Below are 17,133 nucleotides of genomic sequence, written 5' to 3'. Positions count from 1 at the left end.
GCCATGCTGTGCCCATCGCTGGCGGCCTCGACCAATCAGAGAAGCGGGATTTCCAGGACAGACAGACAGAAAAACCCTTAGACAATGATATATATAGATATATATAGTAGTCCAAGAAAGGAAGCAGCACACCACTGTCTGTGAATAAGTTATTTAGGCCATGATGGCGATGTTTCGGTTCAATGTAGTGAACCTTTTTTTTTTTTGGACAACTACATGCAAGGTTTGGTATATGCCTGTGGAAGCTTTTTTGCACCCAGATTCTTTCCATGATATATATAAATATATATATACTATACAGTATATACGGTATATATATATATATATATATATATATATATATATATATACACTAGCTGAAGAGCCCGGCGTTGCCTGGGCATAGTAAATATCTGTGGTTAGTTACAGCACCTCACTTCTCTTATTTTCCCATCACGCCTCTCATTTTCCCCTCACATCTCTCATTTTCTCCCTCACACCTCTCATTTTCTCCCTCACTCCTCTCATTCCCCCCTAACACTTGTCATTTCGACCTCACATCTGTCATTTTCCGATCACTACACTATTTTCCCTCACTCCTCTCATTTTGCACTCACACCTTTTCATTTTCACCTCACACCTCTCATTTTCACCTCAGTATATACATGTTTGTCATCTCCCTTATATATAGTATACACCTGTATGTCATCTCCTGTATATAGTATATACCTGTATGTCATCTCCCCTGTATATAGTATATACCTGCTGTGTGTCATCTCCCCTGTATATAGTATATACCTGTATGTCATCTCCTCCTATATATAGTATATACCTGTATGTCATCTCCTCCTATATATAGTATATACCTGTGTGTCATCTCCCCTGTATATAGTATATACAGGTCCTTCTCAAAAAATTAGCATATAGTGTTAAATTTCATTATTTACCATAATGTAATGATTACAATTAAACTTTCATATATTATAGATTCATTATCCACCAACTGAAATTTGTCAGGTCTTTTATTGTTTTAATACTGATGATTTTGGCATACAACTCCTGATAACCCAAAAAACCTGTCTCAATAAATTAGCATATTTCACCCATCCAATCAAATAAAAGTGTTTTTTAATAACAAACAAAAAAACCAACAAATAATAATGTTCAGTTATGCACTCAATACTTGGTCGGGAATCCTTTGGCAGAAATGACTGCTTCAATGCGGCGTGGCATGGAGGCAATCAGCCTGTGACACTGCTGAGATGTTATGGAGGCCCAGGATGCTTCAATAGCGGCCTTAAGCTCATCCAGAGTGTTGGGTCTTGCGTCTCTCAACTTTCTCTTCACAATATCCCACAGATTCTCTATGGGGTTCAGGTCAGGAGAGTTGGCAGGCCAATTGAGCACAGTAATACCATGGTCAGTAAACCATTTACCAGTGGTTTTGGCACTGTGAGCAGGTGCCAGGTCGTGCTGAAAAATGAAATCTTCATCTCCATAAAGCATTTCAGCCGATGGAAGCATGAAGTGCTCCAAAATCTCCTGATAGCTAGCTGCATTGACCCTGCCCTTGATGAAACACAGTGGACCAACACCAGCAGCTGACATGGCACCCCACACCATCACTGACTGTGGGTACTTGACACTGGACTTCAGGCATTTTGGCATTTCCTTCTCCCCAGTCTTCCTCCAGACTCTGGCACCTTGATTTCCGAATGACATGCAAAATTTGCTTTCATCAGAAAAAAGTACTTGGGACCACTTAGCAACAGTCCAGTGCTGCTTCTCTGTAGCTCAAAAGTGGCTTTACCTGGGGAATGCGGCACCTGTAGCCCATTTCCTGCACACGCCTGTGCACGGTGGCTCTGGATGTTTCCACACCAGACTCAGTCCACTGCTTCCTCAGGTTCCCCAAGGTCTGGAATCGGTCCTTCTCCACAATCTTCCTCAGGGTCCGGTCTCCTCTTCTCGTTGTACAGCGTTTTCTGCCACATTGTTTCCTTCCAACAGACTTACCATTGAGGTGCCTTGATACAGCACTCTGGGAACAGCCTATTTGTTGAGAAATTTCTTTCTGGGTCTTACCCTCTTGCTTGAGGGTGTCAATGATGGCCTTCTTGACATCTGTCAGGTCGCTAGTCTTATCCATGATGGGGGTTTTGAGTAATGAACCAGGCAGGGAGTTTATAAAAGCCTCAGGTATCTTTTGCATGTGTTTAGAGTTAATTAGTTGATTCAGAAGATTAGGGTAATAGGTCGTTTAGAGAACCTTTTCTTGATATGCTAATTTATTGAGACAGGTTTTTTGGGTTATCAGGAGTTGTATGCCAAAATCATCAGTATTAAAACAATAAAAGACCTGACAAATTTCAGTTGGTGGATAATGAATCTATAATATATGAAAGTTTAATTGTAATCATTACAGAATGGTAAATAATGAAATTTAACACTATATGCTAATTTTTTGAGAAGGACCTGTATCTGTGTGTCATCTCCTCCTGTATATAGTATATACCTGTATGTCATCTTCATATCCCCATGTGTGGTGAGTATCCCATGTCGGGGCCCCACCTTAGCAACTGTACGGTATATACTCTTTTGCGCCATCGCTCTCATTCTTTAAGTCCCCCTTGTTCACATCTGGCAGCTGTCAATTTGCCTCCTACACTTTTCCTTTCACTTTTCCCCATTATGTAGATAGGGGAAAAATAGTTTGGTGAATTGGAAAGCGCGGGGTTAAAATTTCACCTCACAACGTAGCCTATGACGCTCTCAGGGTCCTGATATGTGACTGTGCAAAATTTTGTTTCTGTAGCTGCGACGCCTCCAACACTTTTCCTTTCACTTTTTTCCCCATTATGTAGATAGGGGCAAAATTGTTTGGTGAATTGGAAAGCGCGGGGTTAAAATTTCACCTCACAACGTAGCCTATGAAGCTCTCAGGGTCCAGACGTGTGACTGTGCAAAATTTTGTTTCTGTAGCTGCGACGCCTCCAACACTTTTCCTTTCACTTTTTTCTCCATTATGTAGATAGGGGCAAAATTGTTTGGTGAATTGGAACGCGCGGGGTTAAAATTTCGCCTCACAATATAGCCTATGATGCTCTCGGGGTCCAGACGTGTGACTGTGCAAAATTTTGTGGCTGTAGCTGCGACGGTGCAGATGCCAATCCCGGACATACACATACACACACACACACATTCAGCTTTATATAGTAGATATATATATATGTATATATATATATATGTATATATATATATATGTATGCATATAAAGAAAAAAAATTGAAAGAGCACCAGCAATAGAGTTAGGGTGCCAAGCCTCCCAGGCAAGAACCAGGCCTTGAGTATATTCTGAAAAAAAATGTAGGTAGCAAATCAATTATAAAGTACAATTTGACAAAAGTTCAAACATCGCCATTATGGCCTATTAAATAGCGCTTTTCACCTATACATTCGGTGTGCTAGCTGTATTTTTTCTGAATATATATATTATTGGTTACCACCTGACACTGGTGGTCATGTTGTATCGCTCCTCTTGGCATTACAAATTTACGAACATTTTGATGCTCGAGAGCTTTAAGCTGAAAACACAGATCATATGGATTATTATTATTATTATTTATTATTATAGCGCCATTTATTCCATGACGCGTTACATTATTGTAAGCTCTACCCTTTTTGTGTGGTGGACCACAGGACCATAGCAGGGAAAAAAGGACTGTTGGCATGTATGACCTTGATGCCAATGTGCTTGCATCATAAGACTCACATGCAGGCATTAATATTAAATACCCACATTGTTTAGTAATGTAGAATCTGTTACATGAATATATTAATATATTACAGTAGGTTCTTGGGCGTTCACATTGTCTATCTATCTACCAAAAAAAAAAGAAACAGAACTGACCAGCGCCTCCGAACAGAATGAAGCAAGTGAGAACAGGTGAAAGCTTCTATGACTGCATGATATAAAAACAAAAGCATACAGCAGCACTCTGTAAGCACTGAGATGTATACAAACAATGAATAAATGAAATTTGGGTTGCATCACCGCTATATGAAGAATACATTTAGCGCACAAATTATAAGTATATACTATGTAGCAGTGATGCAGTCCAAATGTTATATGTGTAATGTCTGCATACCTCTACTTTAAGTGCTTACAGGTGCAGCTGTGTTCTATTCTTTCTGTTTATCTATCAAAGTATCTATCAATCTCTAAATCACATGAGTTGTTTCTACCCATTATTTACATTTCTCAGTAGGCTTTAACCCTTTACCGACATTGGGCGTAATAGTACGCCCATGTCAGACTCCCCCTGTTTGAGCCGAAGCTTGCACTTTTCCGGGCACATGACAGCTGATCTATAAAACTGACATGTGCCAGCAACACCGGTGGGTGGAACCTCTATGGTTGTCCTTGCTAGGTTGCTATAAGTGCCAACCCGTGGTCAGCGTTCATAGCAAGTGAGTATTTCTGCTACACACAGGCGATCTGATCATCGCCTGTGTGTAGCAGAGGCGTCATAGTATTGCAGCTTCTAGTCTCACATGGAGCATGCAAAAAGTAAAAAAAAAAAGTTTTTAAAAATATTAAAATAATAAAAGCAATATAAAAGTTCAAATCACCCTTCTTTTGCCCCACTCAAAATAAAACAATAAAAAGAAATCAAATATACATGTTCAGAATTGCCCAGGCTATCAATATAAAAAAAAAATAACCCGATAGCTAAAAAGCATAATGAGAAGAAAAATCAAAACGCCAGAATAATGTTTTTTTGGTCACCGCAAAAAATGCAATAACGAGCGATGAAAAGATCGTATCTACACAAAAATGGTATCAATAGAAAAGTCAACTCGACGCACAAAAAATAAGCCTTCACCCAGCCCCAGATCACGAAAAATGCTACAGGTCTCGGAAAATTGCACCATTTTTTTTTTTACAAATTTGTATTTTTTTTTCACCTCTTAAATAAAAAAGAAGAACATATACATGTTTGGTGTTTGAGAACTCATAATGACCTGGAGAATCATAATGGCAGGTCAGTTTTAGCATTTAGTGAACATGGTAAAAAAAAAAAAAAACTACGGAAGTGCACTTTTTTTGCAATTTCACAGCACTAGGAATTTTTTGCCAATTTTCCAGTACACGATATGTTAAAACCAATAGTGTCGTTCAAAAGTACAACTTATCCCACATAAAACAAGGCCTCACATGGCCATACTGACAGAAAAATAAAAAAAGTTATGACTCTGAAGGGGAGTAAAACACGGATATTCAAAAACTGAAATACCCCTGGTCATTAAGGGGTTAAGTATAGAATCTGGGATGTCCTTGAGGTGTGACCCACCTGTTGCCAACCGTTGCCTCCTTGAGGGGTGGCATTAATACACTGAGATTAGACTTCGCCTCATGCACTGTAACCATTAATGATCGCACTGTGGACTCTTCTATTGAGTGCAGGGACAATTCCAGCTGGCAGGGCCTAGAACTTCTGGGAAACAAGGGACTGAGCAGTCGGGACACTACACAAGGGTCTTGCAACTGCGTCTGACTTGTGTTTAGAAGAAGGATTCCATCTGCAAAACAAAGCAATACAGAAAATGACAATAATTAATGCTAGACAGTGTAGAATGTGAAGTCTTTAGTGATTTGCTGCAGTGTTGGATAGACAGTCAGGCCGGCTTCACACTTGCGAGTTTTACGGACGTAAGAGCGCAGAAACTACGTCCGTAAAACTCGCAAAAAATACAGCACAATTATTCTCTATGCCCCTGCTCCTATCTGCCGTATTAAACTGATCCGTATTATACGGCTTTCTACGGCCGTAGAAAATCGCAGCATGCTGCGTTTGTCACCGTATTGCGCAAATAAAACGTCAATGAAAGTCTATGGAAGCCCCAAAAATACGGATTACACACGGACCAGCAGTGTGACTTGCGAGGAATACGCAGCGCTGTTAGAGAGAAAAGCCGGTAATTCAATTGCCGGCTTTTGCTTTCTCCTTCCTAAACCCGACATGATATGAGACCTGGTTTACATACAGTAAACCATCTCATATCACCATTTTTTTTGCATATTCCACACTACTAATGTCAGTAGTGTGTCTATGCAAAATTTGGCCGTTCTAGCTAGTAAAATAAGGGGTTAAATGGCGGAAAAAATTGGCGTGGGCTCCCGCACAATTTTCTCCGCCAGAGTAGTAAAGCCAGTGACTGAGGGCAGATATTAATAGCCTGGAGAGGGTCCATGGTTATTGGCCCCCCCCTGGCTAAAAACATCTGCCCCCAGCCACCCCAGAAAAGGCACATCTGGAAGATGCGCCTATTCTGGCACTTGGCCACTCTCTTCCCATTCCCGTGTAGCGGTGGGATATGGGGTAATGAAGGGTTAATGCCACCTTGCTATTGTAAGGTGACATTAAGCCTAATTAATAATGGAGAGGCATCAATTAAGACACCTATCCATTATTAATCCAATACTAGTAAAGGGTTAAAAAAAACCCACACACATTATTAAAAATTAATTTATTGAAAAAATCACAAAGGCTGTTGTATTAATTTATTCTACTCTGAATCCACTCACTGAAGACCCTCGATTTGTAAATTAAAAAAAAAAAAATAAACCAACAATATCCTTACCTTCCGAGGATCTGTAAGGTCCAACGATGTAGATCCATCTGAAGGGGTTAAAATATTTTGCAGACACGAGCTCCGCTAATGCAGGCTGCTCATTTCTGCAAAACCCCGGCGAATGAAGCTAAATATAGGTCAATGACCTATATTTAGCTTCATTTGCGGTGAGGCGCCCTCTGCTGGCTGTTCCTAGATCGTAGGAACTTTCCTAGAAAGCTCCCTTGCTCGAGATCATAAGAGGGCGCCCTCTGCTGGTTGTCCTCATATGAACTCGAGCCAGGGAGCTTTCTAGGAAAGTTCCCACGATCTAGGAACAGCCAGCAGAGGGCGCCTCACCGCAAATGAAGCTAAATATAGGTCATTAACCTATATTTAGCTTCATTCGCCGGGGTTTTGCAGAAATGAGCAGCCTGCATTAGCGGAGCTCGTGTCTGCAAAATATTTTAACCCCTTCAGATGGATCTACATCGTTGGACCTTACAGATCCTCGGAAGGTAAGTTTATTGTTGGTTTATTTATTTTTTTTAATTTACAGATCGAGGGTCTTCAGTGAGTGGATTGAGAGTAGAATAAATTAATACAACAGCCTTTGTGATTTTTTCAATAAATTAATTTTTAATAATGTGTGTGTGTTTTTTTTTAACCCTTTACTAGTATTGGATTAATAATGGATAGGTGTCATAATTGACGCCTCTCCATTATTAATTAGGCTTAATATCACCTTACAATAGCAAGGTGGCATTAACCCTTCATTACCCCATATCCCACCGCTACACGGGAATGGGAAGAGAGTGGCCAAGTGCCAGAATAGGCGCATCTTCCAGATGTGCCTTTTCTGGGGTGGCTGGGGGCAGATGTTTTTAGCCAGGGGGGGCCAATAACCGTGGACCCTCTCCAGGCTATTAATATCTGCCCTCAGTCACTGGCTTTACTACTCTGGCGGAGAAAATTGTGCGGGAGCCCACGCCAATTTTTTCCGCCATTTAACCCCTTATTTTACTAGCTAGAACGGCCAAATTTTGCATAGACACACTACTGACATTAGTAGTGTGGAATATGCAAAAAAATGGTGATATGAGATGGTTTACTGTATGTAAACCAGGTCTCATATCATGTCGGGTTTAGGAAGGAGAAAGCAAAAGCCGGTAATTGAATTACCGGCTTTCTGCTATCTCGCGCTGTATGAAGTAATAATATATATACATGTATGTGTCTCCCTGACTATATATATATATATATATATATATATATATATATATATATAGAGACAGTATATATGTATTTTTTTTTTTTAACACATGGATCCCTTGTAGAGCCGTATGTCGGTTTTGCAAGCCTGCGATAAAAACACGCATTACGGCTGCCATACGGATTACATACGGAGGATGCCATGCGCAAGAAACGCTGAAGCACCCTGCCTACGGAGGAGCAACGGACCACTATTTTCGGGACTTTTCAGCATATTACGGCCGTAATATACGGACCGTATTTTCATACGCTGAGTGTGAAGCCGGCCTCAGGCTGTAAAAATGTAAAAAAAAAGAAGGTATTTGACCACGATCAGTAATTGCTGCGGGTTGCACACTGCGTACTTATGAGGCATCACACCTGCAGTGTCCCGATGTTACAGCATAGTGGATGGGATTTCAAGAATACCCATGCCTACTATGCGTGCACAGATGCCTGCGGCTCACCCACGGAGACAGACATGCGGGACGTCTTTCCAGACCGCAGCATGTCAATTTCTCTTGTGGAGACACGCTAGTCTCCGCAAGATAAACTTCACCAATAGAATGTATTGGACGTGGTGAATCCACACGCTTCAGTGATCACATGAGGATTCACCTGCATTCAATAGACGACACTTCCAGATCGTGGGAACCCGGCCTGAGGCCGGCATCACACTGGCGTTTAAAACGGCCGAGTGCAATGCGATAAAAAATCGCATTGCACTCGGACCAATGTTAACATATGGGGCCGCTCCCAGCAGCCGACTTTTTGTCGGCCGTTTTTCTCGGTCCGAGACAATCGCAGCATGGTGCGATTGCATCCGATGCTCTCGCATCGGATGCAATACGCTAGTGTGACGCCGGCCTAAGGCCTCTTTCACACGTCCAGATAATTCCGGTACCGGAGAAATCGGTACCGGAATTATCCGTGTCCATGTGGTCACGTAGCACATCAGTGTGGCACACGTGCGGCAGCCGTGTGCCGCCTGTGTGCCGACTGAGGACCACACGGACCGTGCAGGAGACAGCGCTACAGTTAAGCGCTGTCCCCTGCGTGCGGTGCTGAAGCCGGTATTCATCCCTTCTCCCCAGCAGTTCGCTGGAGAGAAGGAATGAAAAATCCATGTTTTTTTATTTATTTTCCCTTAAAAATAAAGTGTGTGCGTCTCCTCCCGCCTCCCATCCCCTGTGTGCCGGGCCCCCCCCCTTCCCAGCTTGCCTGCCAGGAAATACTCACCCAGCTCCTGCGATGTCTCCTCTCAGCAGCTGCAGCAGGTCCTGTGTGAGCGGTCACATGGTCCCGCTCATTACAGTGAGGAATGTGCGCATATCCCCGGCGTACAGGGGATGGGAGGCGGGAGGGGACGCACACACTTTATTTTTAAGGGAAAATAAATAAAAAAACATGGATTTTTCATTCCTTCTCTCCAGCGAACTGCTGGGGAGAAGGGATGAATACAGGCTTCAGCACCACACGCAGCGGGGACAGCGCTTACTGTAGCGCTGTCTCTCCTGCGGGCGGTACGTGCACACGGAGGAGAGTGCACACTGTTCTCCGTGTGCTGTCCGTATTGTGGTCCGTGCTGCCGGTAAAAAACGAACATGTCTACGTGTTTTGCACACGGACACACGGTCCGTGTGAAAACACGCACATGTGCAGAAACACATAGATCCTAATGGGTCTACGTGTGTCAGTGTCTCCGGTACGTGAGAAAACTGACACTACACGTACCGGAGACACTGACGTGTGAAAGAGGCCTAAGAATGACTGGGAGTTGTCTTAAGACCACAATCACTTAATGCAACAGATAGGACATCAATTCAAATGGATTGGAAACCATTTAAAAAGTCCAAGAAAATTGTGGCAAATTGTAGTTGGTCCAATGTGGTTGCCTCCACTTTGATGTCCAGATGACCTAACACTGTGTATGGACAGGGACTGTCTTCTTAAAAGAATGTGTCATCATAAAATGACCTATTGTTTAAATCATTTTCTGTGAAACTTACTTTTTTATAATTTTTTAAAAATTTTATATAGCACTATATTAAAAAAAATCGTAAAGCTTGTATATTCACACTGGCTACTAAGCCTTATACTAGACTCATACTTCCGGTTTTGTCTTTTTAGCAGTCTTATTATATTCACAGACAGGATTACAGTGACTGATAACACTTCTATTTATAATACAGACAGGATCCACCATTCACAATAGGTGATATTACAGCTCACCTCCTCCTCCTGTACAATGACTGATAACACCTCTATATACAGTAGATAACACAGGATCCACCATTCACAATAGGTGATATCACAGCTCATCTCCTCCTCCTGTACAATGACTGATATCACCTCTATGTACAGTAGATAACACAGGATCTACCATTCACAATAGGTGATGTCACAGCTCACCTCCTCCTTCTGTACAATGACTGATAACACCTCTATATACAGTAGGTAACACAGAATCTACCATTCACAATAGGTGATGTCACAGCTCACCTACTCCTCCCCCTGTACAATGACTGATAACACCTCTATATACAGTATATATAGTAGATAACACAGGATCCACCATTCACAATAGGTGATGTCACAGCTCACCTCCTCCTGTTCAATGACTAATAACACCTCTGTATACAGTAGATATAGGATCCACCATTCACAATAGGTAATGTCACAGCTCACCTCCTCCTGTACAATGACTGATAACACCTCTATATATGGTAGATAACACAGGATCCACCATTCACAATAGATGATGTCACAGCTCACCTTTTCCTGTACAATGACAGATAACACCTCTATGTACAGTAGATAACACAGGATCCACCATTCACAATAGGTGATGTCACAGCTCACCTCCACCTCCTGTACAATGACAGATAACACCTCTATATACAGTATATTATACAGGATCCACCATTCACAATAGGTGATATTACAGCTCATCTCCTCCTCCTTCTGTACAATGACTGATAACACATCTATATACAGTAGATAACACAGGATCCACCATTCACAATAGGTGATGTCACAGCTCACCTCCTCCTCCTGTACAATGACTGATAACACCTCTATATACAGTAGATAACAGGATCCACCATTCACAATAGGTGATATTACAGCTCACCTCCACCTCCTGTACAATGACAGATAACACCTCTATATATAGTATATTATACAGGATCCACCATTCACAATAGGTGATATTACAGCTCATCTCCTCCTCCTTCTGTACAATGACTGATAACACATCTATATACAGTAGGTAACACAGGATCCACCATTCACAATAAGTGATATCACAGCTCACCTCCTCCTCCTGTACAATGACTGATAACATCTCTATATACAGTAGGTAACACAGGATCCACCATTCACAATAGGTGGTATCACAGCTCACCTCCTCCTCCTGTACAATGACTGATAACATCTCTATATACAGTAGGTAACACAGGATCCACCATTCCCAATAGGTGATATCACAGCTCACCTCCTCCTCCTGTGCAATGACTCGTTACACCTCTACAGTTAGGGCCAGAAATATTTGGACAGTGACACAAGTTTTGTTATTTTAGCTGTTTACAAAAACATGTTCAGAAATACAATTATATATATAATATGGGCTGAAAGTGCACACTCCCAGCTGCAATATGAAAGTTTCCACATCCAAATCGGAGAAAGGGTTTAGGAATCATAGCTCTGTAATGCATAGCGTCCTCTTTTTCAAGGGACCAAAAGTAATTGGACAATGGACTCTAAGGGCTGCAATTAACTCTGAAGGCGTCTCCCTCGTTAACCTGTAATCAATGAAGTAGTTAAAAGGTCAGAGGTGGATTCCAGGTGTGTGGTTTTGCATTTGGAAGCTGTTGCTGTGAGCAGACAACATGCGGTCAAAGGAACTCTCAATTGAGGTGAAGCAGAACATCCTGAGGCTGAAAAAAAAGAAAAAATCCATCAGAGAGATAGCAGACATGCTTGGAGTAGCAAAATCAACAGTTGGGTACATTCTGAGAAAAAAGGAATTGACTGGTGAGCTTGGGAACTCAAAAAGGCCTGGGCGTCCACGGATGACAACAGTGGTGGATGATCGCCGCATACTTAATTTGGTGAAGAAGAACCCGTTCACAACATCAACTGAAGTCCAGAACACTCTCAGTGAAGTAGGTGTATCTGTATCTAAGTCAACAGTAAAGAGAAGACTCCATGACAGTAAATACAAAGGGTTCACATCTAGATGCAAACCATTCATCAATAACAAAAATAGACAGGCCAGAGTTAAATTTGCAGAAAAACACCTCAAGAAGCCAGCTCAGTTCTGGAAAAGTATTCTATGGACAGATGAGACAAAGATCAACCTGTACCAGAATGATGGGAAGAAAAAGTTTGGAGAAGAAAGGAAACGGCACATGATCCAAGGCACACCACATCCTCTGTAAAACATGGTGGAGGCAACGTGATGGCATGGGCATGCATGGCTTTCAATGGCACTGGGTCACTTGTGTTTATTGATGACATAAGAGCAGACAAGAGTAGCCGGATGAATTCTGAAGTGTACCGGGATATACTTTCAGCCCAGATTCAGCCAAATGCTGCAAAGTTGATTGGACGGCGCTTCATAGTACAGATGGACAATGACCCCAAGCATACAGCCAAAGCTACCCAGGAGTTCATGAGTGCCAAAAAGTGGAACATTCTGCAATGGCCAAGTCAATCTCCAGATCTAAACCCAATTGAGCATGCATTTCACTTGCTCAAATCCAGACTTAAGACGGAAAGACCCACAAACAAGCAAGACCTGAAGGCTGCGGCTGTAAAGGCCTGGCAAAGCATTAAGAAGGAGGAAACCCAGCGTTTGGTGATGTCCATGGGTTCCAGACTTAAGGCAGTGATTGCCTCCAAAGGATTTGCAACAAAATATTGAAAATAAAAATATTTTGTTTGGGTTATGTTTATTTGTCCAATTACTTTTGACCTCCTAAAATGTGGAGTGTTTGTAAAGAAATGTGTACAATTCCTACATTTTCTATCAGATATTTTTGTTCAACCCTTCAAATTAAACGTTACAATCTGCACTTGAATTCTGTTGTAGAGGTTTCATTTCAAATCCAATGTGGTGGCATGCAGAGCCCAACTCGCGAAAATTGTGTCACTGTCCAAATATTTCTGGCCCTAACTGTATATATAGTAGATAACACAGGATCCACCATTCACAATAGGTGATATCGCATCTCCCCTCCTCCTCCTGTACAATGACTGATAACAACTTTTATATACAACTAGCTGAAGTGCCCGGCGTTGCCTGGGCATAGTAAATATCTGTGGTTAGTTATAGCACCTCACTTCTCTCATTTTCCCCCTCACATCTCTCATTTTCTCCCTTACACCTCTCATTTTCCCCCTCACGCCTCTTATTTTCCCCCTCACTCCTCTCATTCCCCCCTAACACTTGTCATTTCGACCTCACATCTGTCATTTTTCGATCACTCCACTATTTTCCCTAACTCCTCTCATTTTGCACTCACACCTTTTCATTTTCACCTCACACCCCTCATTTTCACCTCACACCCCTCATTTTCCCCTCAGTATATACATGGTTGTCATCTCCCTTATATATAGTATACTGTTACACCTGTATGTCATCTTCTGAATATAGTATATACCTGTATGTCATCTCCCCTGTAAATAGTATATACCTGCTGTATGTCATCTCCTCCTGTATATTGTATATACCTATGTGTCATCTCCTCCTGTATAGAGTATATACCTGTATGTCATCTCTTCTGTATATACTATATACCTGTATGTCATCTCCTCCTGTATATTGTATATACCTATGTGTCATCTCCTCCTATATATAGTATATACCTGTATGTGATCTCCTGTATATAGTATATACCTGTATGTCATCTCCCCTGTATATAGTATATACCTGCTGTATGTCATCTCCTCCTCTATATACCTATGTGTCATCTCCTCTTTTATATAGTATATACCTGTATGTCATCTCCTCCTGTATATAGTATATACGTGTGTCATCTCCTCCTGTATATAGTATATACCTGTAAGTCATCTCCTCCTGTATATAGTATATACCTGTGTGTCATCTGCTCCTGTATATAGTATATACCTGTGTCATCTCCTCCTGTATATAGTATATACATGTGTCATCTCCCCTGTATATAAAATATACCTGTGTGTCATCTCCCCTGTATATAGTATATATCTGTGTGTCATCTCCCCTGTATATAGTATGTACCTGTATGTCATCTCCCCTGTATATAGTATATACCAGTGTGTCATCTCCTCTGTATATAGTATGTACCTGTATGTCATCTCTCCTGTATATAGTATATACCAGTGTGTCATCTCCTCCTGTATATAGTATGTACCTGTATGTCATCTTCCCTGTATATAGTATGTACCAGTGTGTCATCTCTTCCTGTATATAGTATATACCTGTATGTCATCTCCTCCTGTATATAGTATATACCTGTGTCATCTCCCCTGTATATAGTATATACCTGCATGTCATCGCTTCCTGTATATAGTTTATACCTGTGTGTCATCTCCCCTGTATATAGTATATACCTGTGTGTCATTTCCTCCTGTATATAGTATATATCTGTGTGTCATCTCCTCCTGTATATAGTATATACCTGTGTGGCATCTCCTCCTGTATATAGTATATACCTGTATGTCATCTCCTCCTGTATATAGTATATACCTGTATGTCATCTCCTCCTGTATATAGTATACACCTGTGTCATCTCCCCTGTATATAGTATATTTTGTGTGTGTCATCTCCCCTGTATATAGTATATACCTGTGTCATCTCCTCCTGTATATAGTATATACCTGTGTGTCATCTCCTCCTGTATATAGTATATACCTGTGTGTCATCTCTCCTGTATATAGTATATATCTGTGTGTCATCTCCCCTGTATATAGTATATATCTTTGTGTCATCTCCTCCTGTATTAGACCTCATTCACACGTTATTTGCTCAGTATTTTTACCTCAGTATTTGTAAGCTAAATTGGCAGCCTGATAAATCCCCAGCCAACAGGAAGCCCTTCCCCCTGGCAGTATATATTAGCTCACACATACACATAATAGACAGGTCATGTGACTGACAGCTGCCGTATTTCCTATATGGTACAGTTGCTGCTCTTGTAGTTTGTCTGCTTATTAATCAGATTTTTATTTTTGAAGGATACCAGACTTGTGTGTGTTTTAGGGCAAGTTTCATGTGTCAAGTTGTGTGTGTTGAGTTCCGTGTGGCAACATGTATGTAGCGACTTGTGAGATGAGTTTTGTGTGGCGACATGCGTGTAGCAACTTTTTGTGTTGAGTTGCATGTGACAAGTTAGTGTAGCAAGTTGTGTGCAGCAAGTTTTGCGCATGGCGAGTTTTGCGCGTGGCGAGTTTTATGTGTGGTGCGTTTTGAGTATGTGCAAGTTTTGTGTGAGGCAACTTTTTCCCCCTCACATCTCTCATTTTCTCCCTTACACCTCTCATTTTCCCCCTCACGCCTCTTATTTTCCCCCTCACTCCTCTCATTCCCCCCTAACACTTGTCATTTCGACCTCACATCTGTCATTTTTCGATCACTCCACTATTTTCCCTAACTCCTCTCATTTTGCACTCACACCTTCTCATTTTCACCTCACACCCCTCATTTTCACCTCACACCCCTCATTTTCCCCTCAGTATATACATGGTTGTCATCTCCCTTATATATAGTATACTGTTACACCTGTATGTCATCTTCTGAATATAGTATATACCTGTATGTCATCTCCCCTGTAAATAGTATATACCTGCTGTATGTCATCTCCTCCTGTATATTGTATATACCTATGTGTCATCTCCTCCTGTATAGAGTATATACCTGTATGTCATCTCTTCTGTATATACTATATACCTGTATGTCATCTCCTCCTGTATATTGTATATACCTATGTGTCATCTCCTCCTATATATAGTATATACCTGTATGTCATCTCCTGTATATAGTATATACCTGTATGTCATCTCCCCTGTATATAGTATATACCTGCTGTATGTCATCTCCTCCTCTATATACCTATGTGTCATCTCCTCTTTTATATAGTATATACCTGTATGTCATCTCCTCCTGTATATAGTATATACGTGTGTCATCTCCTCCTGTATATAGTATATACCTGTAAGTCATCTCCTCCTGTATATAGTATATACCTGTGTGTCATCTGCTCCTGTATATAGTATATACCTGTGTCATCTCCTCCAGTATATAGTATATACATGTGTCATCTCCCCTGTATATAAAATATACCTGTGTGTCATCTCCCCTGTATATAGTATATATCTGTGTGTCATCTCCCCTGTATATAGTATGTACCTGTATGTCATCTCCCCTGTATATAGTATATACCAGTGTGTCATCTCCTCTGTATATAGTATGTACCTGTATGTCATCTCTCCTGTATATAGTATATACCAGTGTGTCATCTCCTCCTGTATATAGTATGTACCTGTATGTCATCTCCCCTGTATATAGTATGTACCAGTGTGTCATCTCCTCCTGTATATAGTATATACGTGTGTCATCTCCCCTGTATATAGTATATATGTGTGTGTGTGTCATCTCTTCCTGTATATAGTATATACCTGTATGTCATCTCCTCCTGTATATAGTATATACCTGTGTCATCTCCCCTGTATATAGTATATACCTGCATGTCATCGCCTCCTGTATATAGTTTATACCTGTGTGTCATCTCCTCCTGTATATAGTATATACCTGTGTGTCATCTCCCCTGTATATAGTATATACCTGTGTGTCATTTCCTCCTGTATATAGTATATATCTGTGTGTCATCTCCTCCTGTATATAGTATATACCTGTGTGGCATCTCCTCCTGTATATAGTATATACCTGTGTCATCTCCTCCTGTATATAGTATATACCTGTGTGTCATCTCCTCCTGTATATAGTATATACCTGTGTGTCATCTCTCCTGTATATAGTATATATCTGTGTGTCATCTCCCCTGTATATAGTATATATCTTTGTGTCATCTCCTCCTGTATTAGACCTCATTCACACGTTATTTGCTCAGTATTTTTACCTCAGTATTTGTAAGCTAAATTGGCAGCCTGATAAATCCCCAGCCAACAGGAAGCCCTTCCCCCTGGCAGTATATATTAGCTCACACATACACATAATAGACAGGTCATGTGACTGACAGCTGCCGTATTTCCTATATGGTACAGTTGCTGCTCTTGTAGTTTGTCTGC

General features: G+C 41.1%; 1 protein-coding gene across 1 annotated transcript in view; it reads right to left on the bottom strand.

Moving 5' to 3' along the window:
• Nucleotides 1–17,133, bottom strand: part of LTK (leukocyte receptor tyrosine kinase) — a 347,686-nt gene that overhangs the window by 124,794 nt on the left and 205,759 nt on the right. The window contains exon 4 of the mRNA XM_069732538.1: nt 5,334–5,562. Within this exon, the coding sequence (XP_069588639.1) occupies nt 5,334–5,562 (229 nt within the window). The remainder of the gene's footprint in view (nt 1–5,333; nt 5,563–17,133) is intronic.

Source organism: Ranitomeya imitator, chromosome 1 (assembly GCF_032444005.1).
Source record: "Ranitomeya imitator isolate aRanImi1 chromosome 1, aRanImi1.pri, whole genome shotgun sequence".
NCBI lineage: Eukaryota > Metazoa > Chordata > Amphibia > Anura > Dendrobatidae > Ranitomeya > Ranitomeya imitator.
Note: the sequence above shows the minus strand (reverse complement) of the source record. Positions and strands in the feature narration are given on the sequence as shown.